The 23,935-nt window shown below is 51.3% G+C and overlaps 11 protein-coding genes across 11 annotated transcripts in view; 5 read left to right on the top strand and 6 right to left on the bottom strand.

Annotated features, from left to right (window-relative positions):
- Positions 1-640: 640 nt before the first annotated feature.
- Positions 641-3,174, bottom strand: Aud_008327 (thioredoxin domain-containing protein; the record flags this gene model as incomplete). The annotated part of the gene is made up of 4 exons (XM_043293204.1): positions 641-1,284; positions 1,336-2,841; positions 2,903-3,020; positions 3,076-3,174. 4 exons carry the CDS (start codon positions 3,172-3,174, stop codon positions 641-643), a joined length of 2,367 nt encoding a protein of 788 aa, XP_043149139.1.
- Positions 3,175-3,678: 504 nt separating this feature from the next.
- Aud_008326 (WD40 repeat domain-containing protein) lies at positions 3,679-5,027 on the bottom strand (the record flags this gene model as incomplete). Its single annotated transcript, XM_043293203.1, has 4 exons — positions 3,679-3,933; positions 3,996-4,661; positions 4,747-4,912; positions 4,987-5,027. The coding sequence occupies 4 exons, from the start codon at positions 5,025-5,027 to the stop codon at positions 3,679-3,681; spliced, it is 1,128 nt and encodes a 375-aa protein (XP_043149138.1).
- Positions 5,028-5,405: 378 nt separating this feature from the next.
- Aud_008325 (putative G2/M phase checkpoint control protein Sum2) lies at positions 5,406-7,533 on the top strand (the record flags this gene model as incomplete). The annotated part of the gene is made up of 4 exons (XM_043293202.1): positions 5,406-5,428; positions 5,502-5,537; positions 5,603-5,846; positions 6,121-7,533. 4 exons carry the CDS (start codon positions 5,406-5,408, stop codon positions 7,531-7,533), a joined length of 1,716 nt encoding a protein of 571 aa, XP_043149137.1.
- A 1,121-nt stretch (positions 7,534-8,654) lies between these two features.
- Aud_008324 (uncharacterized protein) lies at positions 8,655-10,037 on the top strand (the record flags this gene model as incomplete). The annotated part of the gene is made up of 6 exons (XM_043293201.1): positions 8,655-8,870; positions 8,925-9,007; positions 9,060-9,204; positions 9,261-9,296; positions 9,350-9,941; positions 9,997-10,037. 6 exons carry the CDS (start codon positions 8,655-8,657, stop codon positions 10,035-10,037), a joined length of 1,113 nt encoding a protein of 370 aa, XP_043149136.1.
- Positions 10,038-10,717: 680 nt separating this feature from the next.
- Aud_008323 (FAD-dependent oxidoreductase) lies at positions 10,718-12,326 on the top strand (the record flags this gene model as incomplete). Its single annotated transcript, XM_043293200.1, has 5 exons — positions 10,718-11,176; positions 11,223-11,750; positions 11,802-11,997; positions 12,044-12,122; positions 12,176-12,326. 5 exons carry the CDS (start codon positions 10,718-10,720, stop codon positions 12,324-12,326), a joined length of 1,413 nt encoding a protein of 470 aa, XP_043149135.1.
- Positions 12,327-12,727: 401 nt separating this feature from the next.
- On the bottom strand, positions 12,728-13,947 carry Aud_008322 (uncharacterized protein; the record flags this gene model as incomplete). The annotated part of the gene is made up of 3 exons (XM_043293199.1): positions 12,728-13,230; positions 13,315-13,695; positions 13,749-13,947. The coding sequence occupies 3 exons, from the start codon at positions 13,945-13,947 to the stop codon at positions 12,728-12,730; spliced, it is 1,083 nt and encodes a 360-aa protein (XP_043149134.1).
- Positions 13,948-14,305: 358 nt separating this feature from the next.
- Aud_008321 (uncharacterized protein) lies at positions 14,306-15,255 on the bottom strand (the record flags this gene model as incomplete). The annotated part of the gene is made up of 2 exons (XM_043293198.1): positions 14,306-14,562; positions 14,811-15,255. The coding sequence occupies 2 exons, from the start codon at positions 15,253-15,255 to the stop codon at positions 14,306-14,308; spliced, it is 702 nt and encodes a 233-aa protein (XP_043149133.1).
- Positions 15,256-18,137: 2,882 nt separating this feature from the next.
- On the bottom strand, positions 18,138-19,877 carry Aud_008320 (uncharacterized protein; the record flags this gene model as incomplete). The annotated part of the gene is made up of 3 exons (XM_043293197.1): positions 18,138-19,573; positions 19,666-19,737; positions 19,847-19,877. 3 exons carry the CDS (start codon positions 19,875-19,877, stop codon positions 18,138-18,140), a joined length of 1,539 nt encoding a protein of 512 aa, XP_043149132.1.
- Positions 19,878-20,548: 671 nt separating this feature from the next.
- Aud_008319 (aromatic alcohol reductase) lies at positions 20,549-21,513 on the top strand (the record flags this gene model as incomplete). The annotated part of the gene is made up of 2 exons (XM_043293196.1): positions 20,549-20,575; positions 20,644-21,513. The coding sequence occupies 2 exons, from the start codon at positions 20,549-20,551 to the stop codon at positions 21,511-21,513; spliced, it is 897 nt and encodes a 298-aa protein (XP_043149131.1).
- Positions 21,514-21,663: 150 nt separating this feature from the next.
- On the bottom strand, positions 21,664-22,101 carry Aud_008318 (uncharacterized protein; the record flags this gene model as incomplete). The annotated part of the gene is made up of 1 exon (XM_043293195.1): positions 21,664-22,101. The coding sequence occupies one exon, from the start codon at positions 22,099-22,101 to the stop codon at positions 21,664-21,666; it is 438 nt and encodes a 145-aa protein (XP_043149130.1).
- A 665-nt stretch (positions 22,102-22,766) lies between these two features.
- The window catches only part of Aud_008317 (uncharacterized protein), a gene marked incomplete at both ends in the record, with an annotated part of 2,422 nt that continues 1,253 nt past the window's right edge, over positions 22,767-23,935 (top strand). The window contains one exon of the mRNA XM_043293194.1: positions 22,767-23,891. Coding sequence (XP_043149129.1) covers positions 22,767-23,891 — 1,125 coding nt within the window. The remainder of the gene's footprint in view (positions 23,892-23,935) is intronic.

The following is a 23,935-nucleotide window of genomic DNA, read 5'->3' as shown; positions in this document are numbered from 1 at the left end:
TATGGCTACAGCAATTAGCACTCTCAAGACTTTCATCTACGTCACTAGTCCCCAGATTTGCTTCCATGAAAGTGATTCATCCTTTCGAAGGAACTTGCAGCTACAAGGACGTGCACTCACAATGATCACGTACGCACAAGCTTGCGGTGAGCTCAAATACCACACAATACATCTGAAACGAGATTCCACCATCCCTGTCCGCAGCGTTTGAGATGCGATCCGATTGCGATTCGGTCGGACCTATTAGCTATCTGCGGGGTCGTGGTACGATGCCCTTGACCATGCGGCTGGACCGCGACGAAAGCCCTTCGTTTCAGAATGAGCGTTTGCTGAGCAGCTAATATGATACATATCTTAGCTGTAACTGTCGATCCTTAGTTGCCGGGTCCAGATTCAATTGGGCAAGACGATCTTCATCGCTTGTTGGAGGTGGAGGATACTCCGATAGAATGGTACTGGGCGTATAAAGCTAAGATATTTTAGATTGAGTGTTGCTGTAACTTCTAGCAAGCCACGGAGTATGGCCCGCATAGAGTACATTTATCCCTTATTCAAAGTCCAAAGGAATCAGGAAAACCTTGAACAACACCAAGCTGACCAAGAAAAGCAAATTCCAAAAACACCCCCAATAGCTGCACTTTTAGACGTCAACCATTCTGCACCTGCCGCTCTCGCAGATCATCAGATAATTCTTCGCCGGCTCCGACGGCTTGAGCTCTTTGAATAGTGGGTTTCGAGTCCTGAGCCAGAAAGATTGGTTGCCAACAAAGTCACCAAGATGGGATGGCCTGATGTCGACTAGTGATGTTACCGTAGCCGATGTAACCATCGTCGACCCAGCCTCGCTCCGGATTTTTTTGATAATCATATCCCGTACCGACACGGGCTCGTCTGGCTTGTTGATAAGTCTACCAGACCCTTCAGAAGTAACGCTCTGAGGAAGGGTTGCAGTACAGAAGACACCCGTTACGCTCCGCGTTGTCGTCTGCAGTCCGACAATGACATCAAGAAGGCCAACAAATAGGAAAGGATGCTGCAGGATCTCCACGGAGAAGGAGTGGCATGTCTGGCGGGCCAGTGTACGGTACTCTTCATCCTCTAACAATGCCGAGAGACGGAGCAAGTTACGAGCGATGACTCCGTTGATGGACGGTGTTGCTGACTCGGTTCCAGTTTTCAGACGAAGAAGAGGACCCGGCATGCCGGGTGTCATGGTGGAAGGTGTGCTGTAGTAACCCGCTGGCGTCGAGCCTACGTAGGCAAGGAAGTTATTGTTGAGATATCCTGCTTGCGTCAGTATAGTTCAACCAAATGAGCCGCGATCATGGAACATACTCTGCAGCTGTTCAGCGAATTGTAGATGACTGTCGTCGTAAGTAGCTTCATACATATCCAACAGACCGTGGATGAGATAAGCGTAGTCGTCTGCAAAACCAGGGGTTTCTCCCCTGCTACCATCGCGATAGATACGCCAGAGCTGGCCCGTCGTCTTCTCAAACAAGGTCTCCTTGATGAAGTTGATCGCTCGTGCTGCTGCCTCGCGGCACTGCACAGCTTTTGAGCTTTCGATCTCTTCGAACAAGGCACTGCATTTGGCGAGCGCGCCGATGGCAAGCCCGTTCCAAGCCACAATGACCTTGTCATCCAAATCAGGACGTACGCGAGTCGTCTCACGGTATTCACGTAGTTTCTGTTTTGCCGACTTGATGATCTTCACGACCTCCTCCTCGCTCAACCCGAATTCTCTTGCGAGCTTGCTCGGAGTGACCTTGATGGAAAGCACGTTTTGATTCATGAACTCATCGTGCGGGTCGTGTTCGGGGGCAACGTTGCCATCAGGAAGCACACCCCAATGTCGAGCACAAACACCAGCATCTCGTTGGCCGAGAACTTGCGTAAGTTCCTTCAAAGTCCAGACGTAGAACGCACCTTCGCGCTTTTCCGTGTCGTTAGGCGTCGGCAGGCTGTCTGCGTCCTCAGATGAGTGAAAAGCACCCACAGGCGACTGGATTGGGGCGGTGGTGAGATATGTGGCAAGGTCATAGACGGCACCCAAGAGTTCAGGATTATGTGTGATTTTGAACGCGTCGACGTATACATCCAGAAGCTGAGCCTGGTCGTAAAGCATCTTTTCAAAATGGGGCAGACTCCAATCCGAGGTCACGCTGTATCGCGCGAAACCATGGCCGATGTGATCCCTGATTCCTCCGCGCGCCATACTAATGAGCGTGCTCACTGCCATGGCAGCTGCCTTGTCACACTCCTCTTGTCCTACAATATCCGACACGGCGCTTGGGTATGTCTTCAGGCGCAGGAGGAAGCTTAAGTTGGCAGGCGTGGGAAACTTGGGCGCCCGCGAAAAGCCTCCGTTTACAGTATCGTATCGCGAAGCGAAATGCTGATATGCCTCCTCCAAAAGCTCGATGTCCAGATCTTCATCCGCCTGCCGATCGCCTTGTTGGGAATGTGTTCCTTCCTCGGCGAACTCCCTGAGCTGTCGCGTAATCTCTTTCGCACTATCGAGGCATCGTTGCTGCTGAGTCTTCCACACATCTCGCAGTTTCTCCAGGATATCCACGAATCCAACTGTGTCCTGTCTGGAGAGGGATGATGAGTTCGGGCCAGGCCAGTAGGTGCCACCAAACACAGGCTCAAGATTTGGCGTCAGAAATACACTCAAAGGCCAGCCACCGGAGCCGGTCGTAGCTTGGACGTAATTCATATAAACGTCGTCGATATCAGGTCTCTCTTCTCTGTCGACTTTGATCGGAATGAAGGATTCGTTCAGCAACGAGGCTACTTCTTGCGACATGAACGATTCCTTTTCCATGACATGGCACCCTGGATCGCATTATTTCTTAGAATTACCACCTCTACAACGCCCATACAAGGGGAAACGAACAGTGACACGCTGAATAACCGATGCTCAAAAAGATGAGCCGGTTATACCGTCTGGCTAATTCGATTGCTTCTGCATCCCATAATTGCCAGGCGACCGGATTATTCATGTGAGCTCTGACCTAATGAAGAGATTAGAATCGGCAACTTGAATTGTTTGCAGTGTGTGAGTCTCACATAAGGCGACCTGCTATCCCGCAGCCTATTGACAAGCTTCGGCTCATGGTCCGCACTGCCCAGGTGTGTCTGAGGATGCATGGCTGCTGTTGTCGCCATCTTGCATAATCTGGAGGTGATTGTGTAGCGAGCTGTCGTCAACAGGTTGGAAAATTGTCGTACAAGAATACGACGAAGGGAGGGGTGCCCACTGATAAGATACGGCGACGATTCGGCTCAAGCCACACGGGAGACCTCTGGTCGGACTATCGGAGATTTGACAAAACGACAAGGATCCGTTGGACTGCAAATACTATACGAAGATAGCAATCAGAATGGACCTCTAGTGAATAAGAGTTGGGCTCTAGGGGAGGAGAGTACGTGCTACGGGCGTTAGTCTGTCCCGCATCCGGGAGATCATCGCCAGAGTGCGTCATTTATGCATCAAGTTATCACGTGACATACCGACAACTCGATATCGATCGATGGAGTTGATTACTGTCGCTAGCAAGTAGATTGGGAATAATAAGCGGATAGCTGGCATTATGTACTTTAACGTGAGCCTTTCAATGATGCTCCGGGTATATGACAATGATATATAGTATGATCTTGCCCCCGACACTGTTAATCCTCATTCATCAGCTCCGCCAATTCCCGCTCTTCTTCCTCGGTTAGCATCGATTCGGGGTTTTGCTCCGGTTCCTCCTCCTCAGCCTTGACTTTCTTGGCCTTTTCCACTGCCGTTCGTAAGTCGTCAGGTCGCAAAGACCATTGGCGAATAGTAGCATCAATGCCGACGCTCACGACCGTAGACCCTATGAGGACCAGCCCCGTAACCTCTTCGAAGTGTCCGGAAAATGTATGATAAAGTTGACCGGTCTGTGGATTATAGAGAGGTTAGTGATAGAAGACAGCTTGCTCTACAAGGGACATCGACTGACCGAGCGATTCCATACTCGAACTTCCTCGTCCCGGCATGCGGTAATGACCCAACCGCCTTGCTCGTAGACTACAATATCTCGAACAAAATCCGGATGACTCAGAGTCAGGTTCGCTTTCCAACCATCCTCCCTCACGAGACACTTGGCTGTCTTATCGGCCGAAGCCGTCCATAGATCTCCGTCGCTGTCGAAGAACAACTTGTAAACGCTTGTGTCATGCGCCAAAAGAGGATCCATGGCGGTGAGATCTTGACTACCGGAGGTAATGTCAAACCAACGAATTTCTCGATCACTGCCAGCACTAACTACAACAAGTGCCTTGCTCTCCGGGTCGAGGGAAGTCGGATCCATAGTCAAGTCCTGTACACCCTTGGCGTGGCCCTTGAGCGTATACAGTCGCTTTCCGCTGGCGATGTCGAAAACTAAGATTTGCGCATCGGCGCCTCCTGAAATCAGGAGATCTTGCCCACGTAGGCTTGAGCTGATGACCGATCTTACGAAGTCGGTGTGGCCTTCATATCGGTGTTGCGGCTGTCCTGAGGCCACATTCCAGCTCCAAATGGTCTTATCCCAGCAACCGGCAAACAACAGGTTGCCATCGGGACTAAAGCAGACGCTTGTCACTGGGGCAGTCGGGCCCTTGAAAACGGCAGCAGTCTCACCTGTCTGCAACAATAGCAAGAGAAGTGAAAGATTGATTTAGTTACGAGCACCAGTGTGGCATCCAGCGAAAAGGATACCATGCACCTACTTCTAGTATGATCTTCCGGACAATCCCAGTACTCTGCGCAACAAACACAGCACCTGGGTTCACAGGATCTGCTGCAATGGCCAATATCTTACTCTGCAACTTGATGGGGCTCCCGTTTGTGTTCCGGGATTTAGCGTCTTTTCGCTTCTGCTCTTCCAAGGCAGCCCTGCAAAATTAGGAGGCACAATTAGTTAGTGAGAGGGAGCAACACAGAGCCACCCGGCAGTAATCATCACGAACGAGGTTTGAAAGAAGTCATCCCGATGCGTAGAATGCGACATGATGGATATAAATGGTAGCCAGATATTAAAATTATTCAACGAATTATAAGTATTTTCTCGTCCAGTGTAGCCGTAGGTAACATTGGCGGTGGGACTGGAACCTGAGCATACAGCAAAAAGAGCAAAAGAGACGAAGGACCTGCTCACTAAGCTCCTGTGGTTCGCCGTAGTTCAGAGCTTTCCCACCACAAAAACACGGTAGCCGGTCTCAACCCTTTTCCCTTCTCCTCTCTTTTCTCTCGCTTCGCTCGCTTACTTTCCGTCTCTTTCTCGCAGCTATAAATTCTGATCGAATCTCTTCTCTTTCCCTCTCTCCTCTTCCCTCTCTTCCCTCCGTCTCCTTTTCTGGCGCGGTTGTCCGCGCAAACCCTGTCCAGCATGGATATGAACCATCTCATAGGGTCAGTCTTTTATGCCTACACTGGTCTGAACCGGGGTTTGTGCGGCTTGTAGACTGGAGTTAACACCTAGCAGTCAGCGTTTCAACCTGATCTCCAAGAGTGACATTCGGTATGATGACCCTCTATTTGAACCAACTCGCTTGCTTGGCCATTGACTAACTTGCTTATCCCTAGTTACGTTGGTACTTTACATGAGATCAACCCTGAGGCCTCGACAATAGCCCTTGAAAATGTCGTCTCTTTTGGAACAGAAGGCAGACGAGGAAATCCGGCTGAGGAGATCCCTCCGTCTGCCAGTGTCTATGAATACATTGTCTTCCGTGGGAGTGATGTAAAGGACATTAGCGTAGCCGAGGAGGTGAAGGAAAATGCACAGCCTGAACCTCCTCAGGTGCCAGACGACCCTGCTATCCTAGGGGTAAGTTCAACCGGACCTTGATTTGATTTCTTTCCCCTTTCCTTCATACCATGGGACCCCAATCCGTGCAAGTCGCTCGACTTGACACGGTCGGGTTGATTGATCAGGTGATGAAATATTTCGGATGTAAACTCACAGACCTGTTCTGAATGCGCAAAACCGTGTAGAGATTTCCGTTGCCTTCCTTCTGATGATCAACAAAAACCATGCAATTTGTTCTTGTTACACACATGACTGTTGCGACTTGGACAATTTGCTGACTTGAATGAAACAGAGCATGTCTCGCCCAGGACCCGCCCCTCAAGGACCTTCTCAATCTCAACCACCACAACAGTCTCAGGTTCCTCGTCCCAACCCACCCCCTGGATATCCTCAGCAGCCACAATTCCCAGGTTTCTACCCACCTTATGGACAACGCTTCGGTGCTCCTGGCTTCCCACCTGGACCTGGATTTCCGAACATGCCGTATGGTGCTCCACCGGGATGGTACCCTCCTCCTGGTCAGGGATTTCCGCCAGGACCAGGACAATTTCCTCCTCAGATGCCTATTCCTGCCCCTGGACCACACCAAACTCCCCCTCCCCAGAATCGAGCTGGAGCTCCGGGCGCGGGTCCTGTAAATGTACCCAAGCCCACGTCGGAGCTCCCGGTTGGTGATCGGCAGACAAGTAAGCCCACTAGCCGGAACGCCACACCTGCCCCTGCTCCATCTGCACAGAATCCTCCTCCACCCCCCGTCGAGTCTAAGCCTTCCGTAACAGAAGCCGTAAAGGCCTCTACTTCTCAAAGTGCGCAAGCAGCTGCTCTTGGAGCCGGCCCTGGAACACCATCCAAGGTGCCTCCCACTGGACCTAAGGGCGGTCGTGTTCAGCCAGCGATTCCTGTCACCAACCTACCTAAGCCGCCTATTCCGGCTGTAGCCAATCCTCCTCTTGCTAGTGTTCCGGGAAATAATGTGCCACAAGGACCTGCGTTGTCCGCTATCACGGAGGCTACTCGTGCTGCAACTGCTGCGGTTGCTGCCGCCATGGCGAAACTGCCACAGCCTAATGCTCAGAAACCATCCGCGCAGGATGCAGTTATTGACGCCGTGACCAAGCAGATGGGTGAATTGAAGACGCACGAAGGCGGCCGTCCTCCACGCGGTGGACACCGCGGTGGACGTAGTGGTCATCGTGGTCATTACCAGGGACCAGCCAAGAAGGTTGAAGTCCCCGACACTGACTATGATTTTGAAAGTGCCAATGCCAAGTTCAACAAGCAAGACCTGGTCAAGGAAGCCATTGCCACTGGCTCTCCTGTGCACGAGGCCGAAGCACACGTCGAGAACGGTGAGGTCGAAGCTGTTGATACCACTCATCATGCCCCGTCCACTACTACATCTGGTTACAACAAGACTACCTCATTCTTCGACAACATCTCCAGCGAGGCTCGTGACCGCGAGGAACGCAGCGGAGGTCGACCTGGCGGTCGTGAGTGGCGCGGCGAAGAAGAGAAGCGGAACATTGAGACCTTCGGCCAGGGTAGCGTTGATGGCTATCGCGGTCATTACAGGGGCCGTGGCAGAGGCAGAGGCTACGGTGGCCGGGGTCGGGGTGGTTATGGCCGAGGCTACAACACTCGAGGCCGTGGTAACTATCGGGGACGCAGCAACTCGCAGTCTACCGGCGTGCCTGCACCGATCTAGTCACCGTCTCATTCTTTCGAGATTCCTTGATGCTGTTCGATTAGCGATTTTACTCACCGACTTTGTTGTTTTTGATGAATCTCTTCGGCGTCTGGATGGTCGCATCCTACGAAATACTCGATATCAATCAAGCTCTAATGTTGCGATTGGGATTAGTACGAATCACGGCGGGCTTGGTGAGCGTTGTACTGTTTTGATATGGCTTCTGTTCACGGCGTTTATCTATTTTTACCACCTGCATGGCCTTGGTGACCGCACAGACGGTGATGATGAACAGTTTATTTTCCCCTTTACGTGTCAGGACATGTAGCCTGCTCTTCGTCCTGGATCTGGCTGATGTGATGATGCCCTGCCTCTTGAAGGCTTATCTCTCATGTGGCTGTCGACTGCAGACACACCTGACTTATGTACCATATTCGAGAAGATATCATTCTGAATGAAAATCACAAAAAAAGGGCCATTGAGCCTACCCCAATATGTTTTGTCCTACAGCTTGTAATATCCATTTGCTCACTCAGATAGGTCGTCGATGACTGAGGGGTCGGCCGAAGATACAGTACTTATCCTCGGCTCAAGACGTGCGGAGAACCGCCACAATTACCTGTTGTTTGCAGAGCCACTTTCGGCATCCGGATGTTGTACCATGAAGACACGCTTCAATAGGTTTGTCCGACTCATTCTCCTCTTTCTTCGGCTGTTGATTCGTTCTTTCGATAGTCCAAGCAGGGTCGATGCTGGAGTGCCTAGTATAAACTGGATGATCGTCCCTTTTAGCTCCGCATTTCAGTGTCAATACCCACACTCTGCCCTGTTCAGCTACTATTGCAGTGGTCCCCCGCACTATGGATAATGGTCGATATAAAGAGTGGAGAAAGAACGGGGGTTCGCCCTTCGTCACTCCTACCGTCCCACGGCTACAGCCAAAGGCCCATGTCTCAATCGAGCAAGACAGTCGATGAGCATTATCCACCGTCCCGTTTGCAAAACCACTAAATACCGAGGGTCATCTCGGTTCCAGTTCTCTTCGTGTCCACAATTGCCTGAATGAACTAGGATCCCCACCGACGTTGTAGCACAGGAAGCGCTCGTCTCACGTACTATATAAACAAGGACTCCTCGTCATGGTTGCCTCGGATCGACTCAAGAAAGTTGCTGATACTTTGTCCTCAAATCCCATCTCTGCCTCAGTGTTGCCGGATTCAATGTCTTCTCGAGTGCAAGTGCCTGACCGGCTCCCCTGGGATCCTACTTGCACCCGGTTTCCTTCTCGCAAGGAGTTACCCACGCTCGCCGGCGCGCCGGAGGGCGCGGCTTGGGTGTGGGGTGAAGATGATTCGGTGAGTTTCCCCCTTCGGAGAAGCTGTAGTCAGATGCTGATGTGATGTGCATAGCTTGGGAGGCTGAATCTGCTTACTCCGGAGCGGGTGAAGACTGCCGCGACGGAGATTCAGACGGGGGAAATGGTTCGGCTTGAGTGAGAGACGTCATGCTGTAGACGTTTGAGTGAGATAACTGATGGAAGGTAGTCTTCCGTTGAATGTTCCCGAGACACCGGCTTTTGGACGGGAGGCTTTTCAGCATAAAATCAAGTTACTGGTCGAGGGTGTGGCGTACGATGATACGTATACGTTGAACACACAGAGTGGTACGCAATGGGATGGATTCCGACATGTAAGACTGCAAGCAGGTCTCTGCTGTGTCTGAGGTGTAGTATTAACATATCATAGTTCTCACATATCGATTCGCAAACCTTTTACAATGGCGTATGTGTCTGTGGCGCCCCATCCCTCCCGCCAGTCACACTGACGAGACACAGACCAAATCCTCCGACATCGTCGGCGAAAACGCGAACCTCCGCTGCAGCATCCACCACTGGGCTGTCCATGGCATTGCTGGCCGCGGCATCCTACTCGACTATCGCCAATATGCGAGAATCAACAACATCGACTATGACCCATATACGGCCCACCCCATCTCCTTCGACGACCTCAAAGCGTGCGCCGCGCACCAGGGCATCGATCTCCGTCCAGAGTCGCAGGGCGGGGACATCAAAGTAGGCGACATCCTCATGGTTCGCTCCGGGTTTGTAGAGCGGTATAACCAGCTGACTCCAGCGGAGCGCACGGCGGCCGCCGAGCGCGGACACGATGATGTTAAGTGGGCGGGCTTAAAACAAGAAGAGGCGGTACTAGACTGGCTTCATGACTGCTACTTTGCGGCGGTTGTAGGAGACTCGCCCACGTTCGAGTGCTGGCCACCGGCTGACGGGAACTACATGCATCAGAACATTCTGGCGTTGTGGGGGATGCCACTGGGTGAGATGTGGGATTTGGAGAAGTTGGCAGTCAAGTGCCGGGAAAGGAAGAAGTGGACTTTCTTCATGATGAGCGCTCCGGCCAATGTCGCTGGTATGTGTTGCCTTTCCACCGATGTGGTATTGAGCGATCGCTAACCGTGATTTAGGAGGTGTTGGATCTCATGCAAACGCGACGGCTATTCTGTAGAGCTGAGCTGCATGTATGGACTATCCTTTGTATCAGCGACTCGATTAGCAATATCTATTGGTTGAATCACTCCTCCTGCTTGAAGAGGCACTTATATAGAACCAAGCACTTCTTGCCCTGCAGCGCTGTGTATAGGAATTGCATCCCTTCTACAATGCTCTTACGGCTGTCTAGATTGTACGAGTGATGTATACCTCTTGATCCTTCTTCCGAAGCCAACACCGTCTACTACGGGAGAACATAACAATCAGAGCAATCAGGACTCAACAAGACAATTTCATCATCCCATATTAATATATTAATGAAGCACCAGCGATGATATCAGTCCCAGACATCATCGGTCACACGCTCACGTAGCGGATGCGGGGGGCGACTCGCGGGGCGGGATACAAAAAGTATGCGGATCGAGCCACGGTTCACAGAAAAGAGCTTATCCTCCAGATAGAAAGAACCTCACATCAGTCTGACCCGAAGATATCATCAGCTGAAGGCGGATAGAAACGGCGATCCTGATTCTTTTCTCATCTACAAACCCGCTGCGGATAGTGCACCAGTCTGCGGCCCGCACACAGTACTGCGGTTGGCGGCCGCCATGATGAATGGATGAAGTATAAGACCTCGTATCAAGGTCACCAGATCCTTAGAACGAATCTTCATAGTCTGAACAAAGCATACTCAACATGCGACTGCAACACCCAAACACAGAGTCGGCAAGCAACATGCGATCCACCGCCACAGGCTGGAGACGACTCAGCGTTGGCGTCGTGGGAGGCGGCATCGGCGGCCTCGCAGCATCCATTGCGCTGCGCCGCGCGGGCCACGAAGTAACCATCTATGAGCGCCATGATTTCGCCGGGGAAGTGGGTGCTTCGATCTCGTGCGCGGCGAACGGTACGCGCTGGCTGCACGAGTGGAAGGTTGATATCGCCAAGGGGGACCCGGTTGTGCTGCGTAAGCTGATCAACCGCGACTGGAAGACGGGGGAGCCCGTCAGCGTGTATGATCTGGATGGGTATGAGGAGCGATGGGGGTACGTGTACTACATGTTTCATCGGCAGTACATGCATGCCATGTTGAAGGACTGCGCGATGCAAGAGGAGGGGAATGGGACGCCGGTGAAGCTGCTAGTGAACCATCAGGTAGGCCTCATGACCACGACAATTGATGTGGTACTAAGTGAAGCAGTGCAAAGAAATCAACCTCGAGACCGGGGTGATCACCTTCGCCAACGGCAAAACCGCCCAGCACGACCTCATCGTCGGCGCGGACGGCATCGGCTCCGCCGTGCGTAGCATCATCGGTCTCAAGCCGGAGAAGAAACCCGCCGACTCGAGCTGTTTGCACGCCAACGTGCGCACCGAGGATGCCGTCCGCCTCGGGTTAGTCGATTACTCGCAGCACAGCGCGCTGGAGTACTGGGGCGGGCAGGACAACAGCTGGGACAAGATCGTGCTGTCCCCCTGCAACGGCGGCAGCCTGCTCTCGTACTACTGCTTCTTCCCGCGGGAGAAGGGCGATTTCACGAACCACACTTGGGGCGGCACGGACCGGCCGGTTGAGGAGCTGCTCGCCCCGTATCCCGAGCTGGATAAGCAGGTTCGGGCGCATCTGGCGATCGGGCTGGAGATCCGGCCGTGGCGGCTGTGGGTGCATCAACCGTACCCGTATCTGGTTCGTAATATGGTGTGTCTGTTGGGCGATGCTGGTCATCCGGTACGTTGTTCCCCATTTCAAGTCACGATGCTCTCGGCTGATACGCTGTAGATGATGCCGCACCAGAGTCAGGGTGCCTGCATGGCTATCGAGGACGCCGCTGCGCTGGGCATCCTCTTCAGCCCGGACTATTTTGACGGCAATGTCGCCGAGGCTCTGCAGGCATACCAGGAGATCCGACTACCGCGTGTCACTAAGGTGCAGGCGGCGTCGGCCAAGGCAGCATACAATATCAACGAGCGGATTGGTAGGCACCTCCTGTTTACAGGTGAAGTCGATGCTAACGTCTACAGGCTTCTCAAGCAACACCAATATCCCAAAGTACAAGGTCGCCAGCGAGAAGGACAAGCTGACGATCGAGGAGATGAATGGGTGAGTCGTGACTGTTGATAGGTTCCCTGCACACTGTCTAACCTGCGACTCAGATACGACATGTACAAGGATGTCGAGGAGGTTCTCGCCAAACACCGGGGACAGCCGTTTGCGCAGCAGTATATCCGTGGTCTTCCCGTCGGGTTGAAGTTATCGAATGGCACGGTCGTTGGCCAGCAGCCGTCTGCTCAGATGAAACTTTGACCTTTTTCGCGTGTTATATGATATACCCTTTGCCTGATTGAAGTAGGCTTTTTGTATTTGGTATTGTACAGAATTTTTAATAAATCTTGCCAATAGCTCGAGCTAGGATGAGGTCTCTTTAAGCGATTCATGTTTGTACAGTCCACAGTAAGAGGTTATGGTTGGATCCAGTGGGACTCCATCCAAGGCATATGACGCTTATTCAAATGTCTAGTCAATCAGTGTTCAACACGGATCAGCCTGAGGTAAGAGCCTGTCTGCTAAGCTCTATGAATGTGATGAGATGAGCTGGATGAAACTGAGAGGCATGGCAAAGGGAAGAATAGAGTGTACAATTCATTGGCTAGGGGTACAGGTGTAGCCTCCACTGCAGAACAGTCTACTTTTAATAGATTCATATCCTAGTTAAACTCATCTGGATACTTGAATACACGATTAATCCCACGGCCCACGCCAAATTGGATATGATTGATAACATCCTTTGGGGTGAGTGGTTGTGCCTTCTTCAAATTCCGCAGAAAAGCATCCTTGTTATGACGCAGTATTTTCAGTGCACGATCTCGGGCCCAAAATGTCTCGCTACTCCTGCGTAATTTTTCAATCTCGAGGCACAGATGTCGCCAGTCAAGGTCTTCATGTCGGATCTCGCTCAGCTCGACGAGACGAGGAGCAGCTCGACAGCGCCAATAGCTGTCCATCGGAGGGCAGTGTACGGCCTGACAGAACCGTCGGACGCTCAGGTAGTCCAACCTGTCGAAAATCAAGCAGAGAATGTCACAAGGCAGATTTAGCCGTGGCATCCTGGACCTCACTCGGGAGGACCGGCGCAGAGCCGGAGCAGGTTCTGCCCGTCGTCGCTTGCATTCTTCGATCAGCCTGCCGACGACCGGGCTTCGAAAGGGATCTACGGTTGAAACAGATCAGAGTCAGCCATCGTTTTCATCGATTGATTGATTGATTCGGCCCCAGAGATGCCGGCTACTCGTACCCTGCGCGCTTCGCTTCTTCACCCATGAATCCCAAACCAGAAACTCCTCGGTGTGGAGTTCCGTCATCCTCTTTAATGAGACAGCAAGGATGGTAGGGAGACGATTCTCCGCGTCAGCATCAACAAATCTCAGGGTCAATGACCAACAGGAGGCATGGACCACAAAGGCGAATTCACGCCAGTCCACCGGCTTAGCCAATAAGCTGGACCACAAACCCACATTCTGAGCATGGCACCTGACGAGACCGGATGGGTCTCGGCTGGTTAAGCCAATGCATGCCTGGTTCCTGTCGATTGGGGCCTTAAAGTAGGTCTCTCTGGGATCTGCAAGATGTGCAATACCGGATAGTCGGTACGTCTGGCTCGAGCGATCAAAATAGACTGTGTGACAATCAGCTCAACTCAGTCGATTAAACGACAGAAAGGAAGCCAACTTAGACGCAAAGTATCTACCCACTCTTCCTTCTCCCGGAAGCGATACGTCCTTTCCAGCTCGTCTGCATCAAGCCAAAGCAGCTGGGCTCCCTGACCCGACTCCTTCAAATCCCTGTAATGACCACAAATCGATTGACAGAAGCCAAAGCCGGCTTCAATGCCACATACGACACAGCCGGTGTAAAATCGGCCACCCATTGAGACTATTTGGTGTGAAACTTGGAGTACTCAAAGGAAAAAAAGTCTGATAGTATCTGAATATTGATGTCATGGTGACAATGGTAAGCAATCGCGTTCCTCCGGCTCTACAACGTCGGATTCGATGTGAGAACCAAAGGAAGAGATATGACCATTCTATTTGATACGGATACTACCTCTAGAGATAAAAAAAAAAAAGCGAAGTAAGAATCTTCACATGTCCACGTTCCAAATCATTCATGTTGGTAACTACGAAGGTATGGTGCCTTATGAAGATTGCTTGAAGCTTGACAAGTGTCTATCTAATGGTCCTTGCTAGAAGTAGGCCATTTCAGCCACGGTTGGTACCACGACTCGACTACCGCCCAGCGAGGCGCTCCTCTCTGATCTCCATGAGGCGCTCATGAATGGTGGCAGATTGGGCCAACAGGTCATACATGCCGGTGTAGAGCACCGGGACAGATTTGGCCGCGTCCCACTTGTAGAACTCGACAGATCTGCCGATGGCGATAATGGCGTATTGCGGATGGCGCCATGGGTGCTGACGCACAGCAGTGTGCACTAGACCCATAATCTTCGAGACCGGAGGGTACGAAGAGAGAGGAAGAGGAAGAACTGTAGAAGGACAGTCAGGTATTGCATGCAGGTTCGTATAACACTCGGTATAAAAGTCTTACCTGGTTCAAAGCAAGAAGCTTGAGCAAAAGCCCATTTTAAATCGCAAGGAGGTGTGGTTGCGTATCTCAATTGGGAAAGCGTGATGCTCCAAGTACTGGCAGCATATCATCCAACTACCTAAATATGAGGCCTTTCAAAGACCTCTGAGCATACACTGTGTTGGTTTCTGCGCCCTCCTGACCAACAGTATATGTCAAATTTGACAGCGTCTTTCTGCATGCCTGCTTTCACCCATCGCTCCAGTTGATACCGCAGTTCGCGGGCTGCTTCCCCGGGCAATCCATTCTCAACTCGATAAACGAAGCAATCGTTGAGTTTCGAAAAGAAGAGGTCGATATCGTCAAACTCATCGATGGTCTGGTCACCATCGCGTCTGAAACATACCCCTGTGCGTGCGGGAATCGTCCAATCTAGGGCTCTGGCGCATGTTTTCGAGTAATGCAGTGTCTTGGATGAGACATTGTGTAATCGACAGAATGGTAGGGTGACGATCTGGTGGTCCATGAATTCGTACTCGAACCACGGCGCATATGTCAGACTTCTCAGTGGTTTCCCTTGCTTATGCCATTTTCTTCTCTTGTCTGCTGCGTGACGAAAGTGGATATCCACGGTTTTTATAGACTTTGCCATACTGAGAAAGTCCACTAGCACCTGGAGCCTTTCGAACAGTAGTATCAGTTGGCCAGGACTTGAGGGTTTTGGTGGCAGGATGTCGACGCGCACAGGTACCCTATGGAAAGGGAAATTGTTCAGGCCGCGATAGAATGCGCGGCCCATACAGCCAATGGTGAATCTCAGCCTGAATTTTGGGAGTCTACAGTAAGTCCATACTGATTCGAGCGGATCAATGGTGAATGAAACGGTAAGGTTGGAATACAGATGATGAGATATCTCGTCGTGTAGCCTCCAGCTCGTGCGCTGGATAGTGAGCGAAGTGTTTGGTCTCGGCCACGGCTGTTCTTTTCCCGGATAACGTTCGGTGTCTGCATAAGGGAGTAGCCAGTCCCATATACAGAGCCGCAGCTCAGGCGGCAGCTTTGCAAAATGTCCGAGTTCTGTGCGTTGGGGCGATATAATTTTTGGTAGCGTGGAATGATGGAGGAAAATGGGTAATGTTGCGATAGAGATTCATAGTGTATTGGATGACTCACTCATCAAGTAGAGGGAATGACATCGAAATAGCCTCAGCAGGGCCCTTGAAGCTTTTATCTAGTCTACCATGGAACGAGGAGCCACTTTCCCAGTATCTTTCTATAGCTTTGTTACCGCGCAAGGAGAGTTTCATTTGATCTATCACTTTGGTACCCTAAGAGAATCTACATGGACTGAAGTGTGTAGTAATATTGTTGATCGCTCAGACTTGGGACTCCTCGACTCTTGGTATGCATTGTACTACATCTATTGACTTAAGTAGGCCATTGTATAGAGGCATACTTTGTTTCAGGGCTCACCCTACAATTCCCAAAGATTATTCACTATATAATCCTGCCCCGCGGGTAGGATTAACCATCGAGTCCATTAACACCTCCAATTTATATGGCAGTGTTTATCTTAAAGCAAGCCATACCTGGGCTTTTTTCATTGTTGCTCAGAACTTTCCTAGCAAAGACTGACCCTATTGTGCCTAAGCCCCTGCTTCACCGTGACAGGCGAATTTGATTGAAGATTGTCGAAGACCCTATGGATTAGTGTATACTAAAGAACACAGCCTCTTGGTATTCAGACATTGTCTTGAATGACTTGTTTCAATTCATTGCAACTCTTCAGTATATATATCAAAGAATAGCCATTCTAGCTACAGCCCGGGGCCTCACTATTCTGCACTTGCAAAGAGATGGCATTCTAGGCAATAGACCTTATTCAATCTCTAAGCATAGATGACTGGCCTGCATAGAGATCCACACTGCAAGCCTGGATGCATTATTGATGAGCGTACATGGCTTCTAGCTCATTGTCGGGGATCACAATGGCATTGCTTGTTAACATGTATAGCAATCAATCTGCAGACTGAACACATCCTGCTTCATTAGGAACACCTTGTCAGTGATTTGGTGGAAGAAGACAATTTTGTGGAGACCGGTTGGAGCGGTTAATGTCGAGAGAGACTTACGGAATGAAGGCCACGCCTGCGAACCAATGTGTGAATGGACCTCTGGAATACCGCCCGTTTCATCAATGCAGCCGTCTTTGGCACTCGGCAGGAGAGCGCGTTGACTGATGAACAAATACAGGAACGGGCATCCTATTCACAGTTCCCTCATTTCCACAGTGAAGCCTAGTTTGCGGCGGCAACTGGATAATCTAGGACATAGGCGATTGCAATGTCCTAATTGATAAATACGCTGCTCTCCGTCAACGACAGCTTTCATCAGGAGATCCCTAAGAAGCAATTCTAACTATCATCCTCTATCATCCTCATACAAGGTAAGCTTACGGATATCTTGTATATCGACAGACAGCTAATCGGAGAACAGTTTTTACACTTCTGCCCGATATCACTTACACTAGCCAAAATGAGCATTCAGCCCGTAAGCATTTCTTTGACCATCTGTGTGTTGTGCCCTTGCTGATTTTTCCTGGTATCCAAGTACGATACCCTTTTGATGACGAGTCCGCGGCCGCAAGTGTCCAGGACTATGAGGGCGCCGTAACTGGCGTCTAGGATCTCCTCCTCAACCATTACTTTAACCAACGTGATGGCTTTGTCCATAGAACCCAGGACAAAGTCGAAGGGGGCTACGTTGATATGAGTAGCTACCAGTGGGTAGTTCGCCCAAATCAACCTAGGCGTGGGAGGACACCATTCCTTGTGACGCAGTGCAAGCGCCCTGTAAGAGAATGACAAGGCCAACTGGGCGGAGGGGTCTGAGCAGCTGGAACGCTATATGAGACACATGGTGGCACCCTACACTTTGATTCTTAACGCCAACGCGTGCAGTTCTAATCTACCTCGCCGAGAGCCAATTTGAGGATTATGCGGGCCGACTGTGGTAGTGCCTTCAAAAAGCGTCAGTCGAGGACAGTACGGGCGAGACGATTACGGCGACACCCTAATTGCCTGTGTCAATTACTTACGAGAGCAGAGAATGGATGTGGACGAGGAGATGGCCCGTCTGGCAATACAAATCTACACGGAACGAAACGAGGCCTGCCATACAGATGGGAATCCCAGTATCGCCGGCGACTTGCAAGCACTGGGCAAGCCTACCGACCGAATTGAGGTGCTCTCCCAGGTACTGCCAAAGACCAAGTGGCGAACCGTGAGATTTTGGAGCGACTGATGCATTTCTAAGGAGACAGTGCTAGTTGGCTCGCACTACTTTCGACAAGTTCCGGGTCTTCGAAGCCTGAAGAGGAGGGCCTGCATGCCTTAGAGTACATCCTACCAAAACAAGGCTCATGTTCCTAATGTAGACGTATTCGCATGGACTCTCATCGACTATGTTACCATTGGGATTTGCTATATTTGACTATTGCGATTGTGTGCTCTTCACGCTGTTCTTAATCAGGTATTAAAAATCAATAGGAGCATATCCATAGATCGTCTGCCACATGTTGTTAGAGGGGTCGTGCTCGTTCCGCGAGAAGTGCAGAAAGGTTTGGTCACGGCTTCGGCTCAACTTGGCCATGTCTTTCTCCGTCGTTTCAGGAGGATAGCCGTCTTGTGGCCGAAAGATACCGAGAGGCTTAATTCGTGCTTCGCCAGGGACGAGCACTGCTGGTGTCTTGGTTTCCATCTCGGTAAGCGTAGGGTATGGGCTGGCGCCAAGGTCGAAATCCATGCTGAAGGGACTTTGACCGGCACTTATTGCCGTCCCATACATTTCTTCTAGCGTCATGATTCGTTCGCCCATCGTGGCACCAAGGTCGCGCTTGTAGAGCCCCTCCACCTGATGTGATTGACGGAGCAGAGCGAGTGCTGTGCGTCGGATTGTAGGTTCGCGACACCTGACGCATGTGAACCAAAGCGGAAGACCAACGCTGAGTTCAAAGGTAAATGGTGGTTGGGTGCCATCATGCCGCGCTGAGCCACTTAACGCGATGCTAGATTGCTCAATTATAGTTTGAAAATTTTGTAGATAATCGTCAGTAGTGATCCGCGATGGCGATCTGCAGACCCCGAGCATGACAAATAACATTTCATGGTAAGCGAGGAGCAGAGCGCCGGTACTAGCTTGGGCTGGGTCTTTTGTGCAACGAGATTTCATCGAGTTAGTAAATGCAGTGTACCAGCTCCGTAGCCTAACGGACAGGGTTCTTCGCTGATCCATCATTTCTCGGGATATACAGCAGGCATGCGATTTTATCAGATACTCTTCGCAAGCTGATTCAAACAGCGGGATCTCTATAGCTAGGATAACGATGGCCTCCCGAGCAGACTTGAGGGAGACAAACTCGTGTGTGGATGCAAGGTCAGTCTCTTGCAATAGACTGCTCACTAGAGCCCCCGCACTAAGAGTGACTGCTCCTAGTCGGACAAAAATGGGGATAATTGTATCCCTTAATATGGAGGTTTTGGTTGCTGTCATGGTCCTGCAAGCGAGAATGAGCTGCACACCCTGACTATAGAGGCGTAAAGCTTCCTCCATACCTCCTAAGAGGGCCTCAATGCAGATAAATAAGATGCATGTAATGAGTCCGACAAAGGTGTCTATAGTTCCCCGTTCAATTCCCCGGCGAACCGCAGACACTGAGCGCGAATACCACTCCAGCGCGTCTCGTTGGCTCTGATTGAGAAAGCGGGAATGATCCCTGCGTAGAGAGACGAGATCCTGTTCGGGATTGGGACTCTCAACCAGTGAGCTGACAGCGATCAGTGCATCCCACACAGCAGGTTCACTCCGGCAAACCTGCGGGACAATCGTGCGCCAGAAATCAACATCCAGTCCACCGCCAATGGACGCTGCAGCGTACTGGAAATAGTAGGCAAAAGCGCGACGCTCTCGCCCTACTGTGTTTGAGGACAATGAAAGGGAATTGTCAAGGATGGGTACTGCAGAAGCCGAGGAGAAAAATGTGCAGGCTATTGTACTTTCATACTCGCACTTGCGACCAGTGCTAGTGCATCGGCGACAACGAGGCTTTTCTTCTCCACACTTGACTCTTCGAACTCTAGAACGCGATTTAATATCTTACACTTTCTGTGAAGAGGATGAAGGTACCAACTTGCAGGTTTTGCAACCCAGTTTTGATCTCAGGGGTCTGAATCTGATTGAGCTACCTCGCAAATCGGCTAACAGGCTAACGGACATATCGATGGCATTCCAGAGCAGAGGCTCCCATTTATAGCCAGAACCATACGGGACTTTGTAAGAGAGATGGTTCGCGCTGCAGACAGATGATCAATGTACGGATGCCATGGAGCATGCACGCAAGGTTAGGTCGGGAAATCTGCAGTTGCATAAACATGGAAATGATTGGCCAGAACCTGATTTACCGGAAAATCATTCAACCGAAGTCAGTGGGTCATTACTGCCAAATCGGGATGATAACTAATCTCATTTCTCATTTCTCATTCTTAGTAATTCTGAGCGGAATAAGCCCGTCAACATCACCATACTGATGTCTGATGATATGCGCTGTGCACGCACGTCATTTTAAATTTCAATTAGCAATCAGAGTCTGTCGCTTCCCTTATGGAGATGTTGAAACTAATTGTCTCACTTTATTGAGATATCCCGCGGGATTACTAGGCGGAAGATGACAATATCAGCCATGGTCTGACAAATCCAGGGGAGTTTATACGAAAACGACCACGGATAGTTAGTGATGTCATTCATTTGGCGAGAATGATAGATGTTATAGTGGTACACATGAAAGCTATAAAGCCATCGTGCTATCCATACCTAGGAACAGCCTCATCTAACAGGTCCTTAACTCATCCATTTTGATTCCTCACCAATTAACAAATATCATCTGCCAAATGTCGCCAAAAGTAGCCATCGCGGGAGTAAGTACATCGTCGCTGCACTAACACATATCGCATCGTCGTCAAGAGTTGCTAACATACCTCGGCAGGCCACTGGCAACCTTGGCCCAACTGTACTCAGCGCCCTGCTTAGCGCCGGCTTCGAGGTGACTGTCTTAACCAGGGCTGAAAGTGACAGAAGCAACAAGAACTTCGGCCAGGCTCGCGTGGTACCAGTCGACTACAGCTCCTTGGACTCCTTGACAGCAGCCCTCAAAGGCCAAGATGTAGTCGTCAACATCCTCGGCGCTATCCCCCGAGACGTCCATCTCAGATTGATAGACGCAGCCGTCGCCGCCCAGGTCCCGCGCTTCATCCCCTCAGAATTCGGCTCCGACACAACCAACGCCACAGCAGCCAAGCTCCCAGTCTACCAGGACAAGATTGCCATTCAGAAGTACCTCCAGGAAAAAGCAGCCGAGTCTGCGGGCACGTTCTCCTACACCCTCCAGATCAACGGCCCTTTCCTCGACTGGGGTCTGACTGGCGCGTTCCTACTTAACTGGCGGGGCCCAGAAGTGGAGCTATATGATGGGGGTGAACGAAAGTTCAGCACGACGACGCTCGCGGGGGTAGCCAAGGGGATTGTTGGCATTATCAACAACCTCGAGGCCACGAGAAATCGCACAGTCTATATCCGAGAGACTGATGTCTCTCAGAAGGATCTGCTGAAGCTCTCGGGCAAGCAGCTGCCCACAAAGACCATCAGCACGGCAGAGCTGGAGAAAGAGGGTTATGCCGAGCTCGCCAAGCCGAACCCTAACCCAGAGGTGTTTGTGTTCAATTTCCTTAGGCGAGCTATTTTCGGGGAAGGAACCGGCAGTCTTTTCCCTGCTGAGAGTCTCAGTAACGATCTGCTGGGCGTGAAAACGCTTACCAAGGAGGAGCTGCAGGAGATTGTGTCCAGGTCCACCAAGTAGGTTGTATGTAGAGCTTTACTATCCTCGCATGATTGTCAGTACATAAATATACTAGAAGATAGCTCGTGAAACGATCCCATTCTATCTGATTATCGCATCACAACTATAACACACCTCAACTAGAGGAGCAGGCAGTCTGCAAATAGACGACTAGAAGCTAGGTTCAAACGGCCCCTTCAACAATCTCAACATTTCCCTCGGATCATCCTCATCCACGATGAAACCACGGGCATACTTCGACACCGAGGTCGTAATCACAAGAGCGATATAGGCAACATCGCCCCGAATCCGTCGTACATCGTCTCTCATCCACCCATACCTCCGCAAGGCATGATCATATTCAACCCGGTTCTTGTCGTCTAGATCCGAATACCGCAGGGCGCCTATCTGGAAGTCTCCGAAAGCTGGGAGCGTGGGCTCATCCGGCACAGCTGGAGGGTCTGGAGTGTCAGGGTCGATGTATGGCCAGACATTCTTGCACATGGACGCCAGCCGGATTTCCTTGTACCAAGCTGGCCAGTCGTTGCGATCTGTGAGGATGATTGGTTTGGCTGGAGCGGTGAGCAACTGGCTTATGTTTTCATTCATTATGGGGTACGGCCAGTCGAAGGTGGGGTTTTGCAGATCTATTGTGTATACCTCTGAGGGTCGTGGAAGTGTATCTAGCAAACAATGACGTTGATTGCCACCAATTCATTCAAAGCCTCAGGCATTCAATATAGACTTTGAGGAGAGACATGGAGTCAGCTGACTCCCCAAACCCTAAGCAGCATCAGGCATACAACCAGATAATGATCTACACTTGTGACACTGTTGTCGTTCAGTAGAAGTTTGCATAGTTTAAAGCTCTGATTATGCCATAACATTGCCTAAGCAGAAGATAATACTGCCAAGGGCTGTCTACGTACGAGCAAGTCGGCATTGATAATTCCACCTTGGCCAAGCCGAACCAAAGCTTAGGGAGGCTTCTTTTTCAGGGGTAGACTCTGATTGATGGACTTATCAATCCCCACGATTTCCCCAGATTTCTCCGCAAATTAGTCGTTTCTTCAAGGGGAATTTATGATTGATGGAATTGCTTAGCTGTGGGATATAGTTTGGAAATTGCGTATGCGTTTACCTCAAGCTTGGTGTATAGCATCTCCTGACACAGACTCCTCGACGTCCTCGTTTACAGCTGACCGCTATGTATAAATAAGCTGAATGCGTCTGTAATCCACCGTAGGAAGTAAACCAGCATCAATCGCTACAGAATGCTAGGTCTTTCGCTCGCCCTAGCTGCCTGCGTGGCAGTCACGCAGGCTCTACCAGGCTACCCGGTGGTGCGCGACACCTCGGGCACCTGTTCTGGTGTGCATGCGCGTGTGTCTCCTCCCGCCGGAGCAGTGGTCGTGGATAACAGCGCGAAGCCTCATCCAGGGTCTCATGCAACTGTGCAGGCCGGTGTCAATGCGCTCAACACCACCACGACCAACCCCCAGCAGCTTTTCATCTTCCCAGGCACCTACACCGAGCAGGTGTACATCCCCCGCCTGAAGTCGAACCTGACGGTGCAGGGGTACACCTGCAACGCCAAAAGCTACGAGCACAACAAGGCGACCATCACGTACAACCTGGCGCTGATCAACACCACCAGCGACGACCTGACGGCCACTCTGCGCCAGTGGAACCCCAACACCAAGATCTACAACCTCAACGTCGTCAACACGTTCGGCCACATCCCCAAGAACGGGCAGAACCTGGCGGTCTCTGCCGAGGCTGACGGCCAGGCGTACTATGGCTGTCAGCTCATCGGATACCAGGACACCCTGCTGGCCGAGACGGGCCGCCAGCTGTACGCCAAAAGCCTCATCGTCGGCGCGGTGGACTTTATCTTCGGGCAGACGGCGCTGGCCTGGCTCGAGAGCATCGACATCCGCACTATCGCCAATGGCTACATCACCGCGTCCGGCCGCGACAGCGACTCCAATCCTTCCTGGTACGTGATCAGCCGGTCCAACGTCTCGGCCATCAACGACACCATTCCCGCGGGCATCAGCTACCTCGGGCGTCCGTGGCGGGACCATGCTCGTGTTGTCTTCCAGGAAACTTATCTGGGGAACAACATCGCTGCTGCTGGCTGGTCCAAGTGGTCCACGAGCACTCCAAACACGGACCATGTCACCTTTGCCGAGTATGAGAACTATGGACCAGGCGCTGTGTCGCAGGAGGGGCCGCGCGCCAACTTCAGCCAGCAGTTGACTGCGCCGATCGCTATCCGGTCTATCCTGGGAGATCATTTTGAGGATGAGTGGTGGGTTGATGCCGACTATCTGCATCCTAGCGACCTCAAGGAGAAGTCTAAGGCCACGTCGACTTCTTCCTCGGCTGCTACTACAGTTGCTACTACAGCTACTACAGCTACTACAGCTACTACAGCTAC

Source organism: Aspergillus udagawae (genome assembly GCF_001078395.1).
Source record: "Aspergillus udagawae IFM 46973 DNA, scaffold_6, whole genome shotgun sequence".
NCBI lineage: Eukaryota > Fungi > Ascomycota > Eurotiomycetes > Eurotiales > Aspergillaceae > Aspergillus > Aspergillus udagawae.
This window is presented reverse-complemented; position numbering and strand designations above follow the sequence as displayed.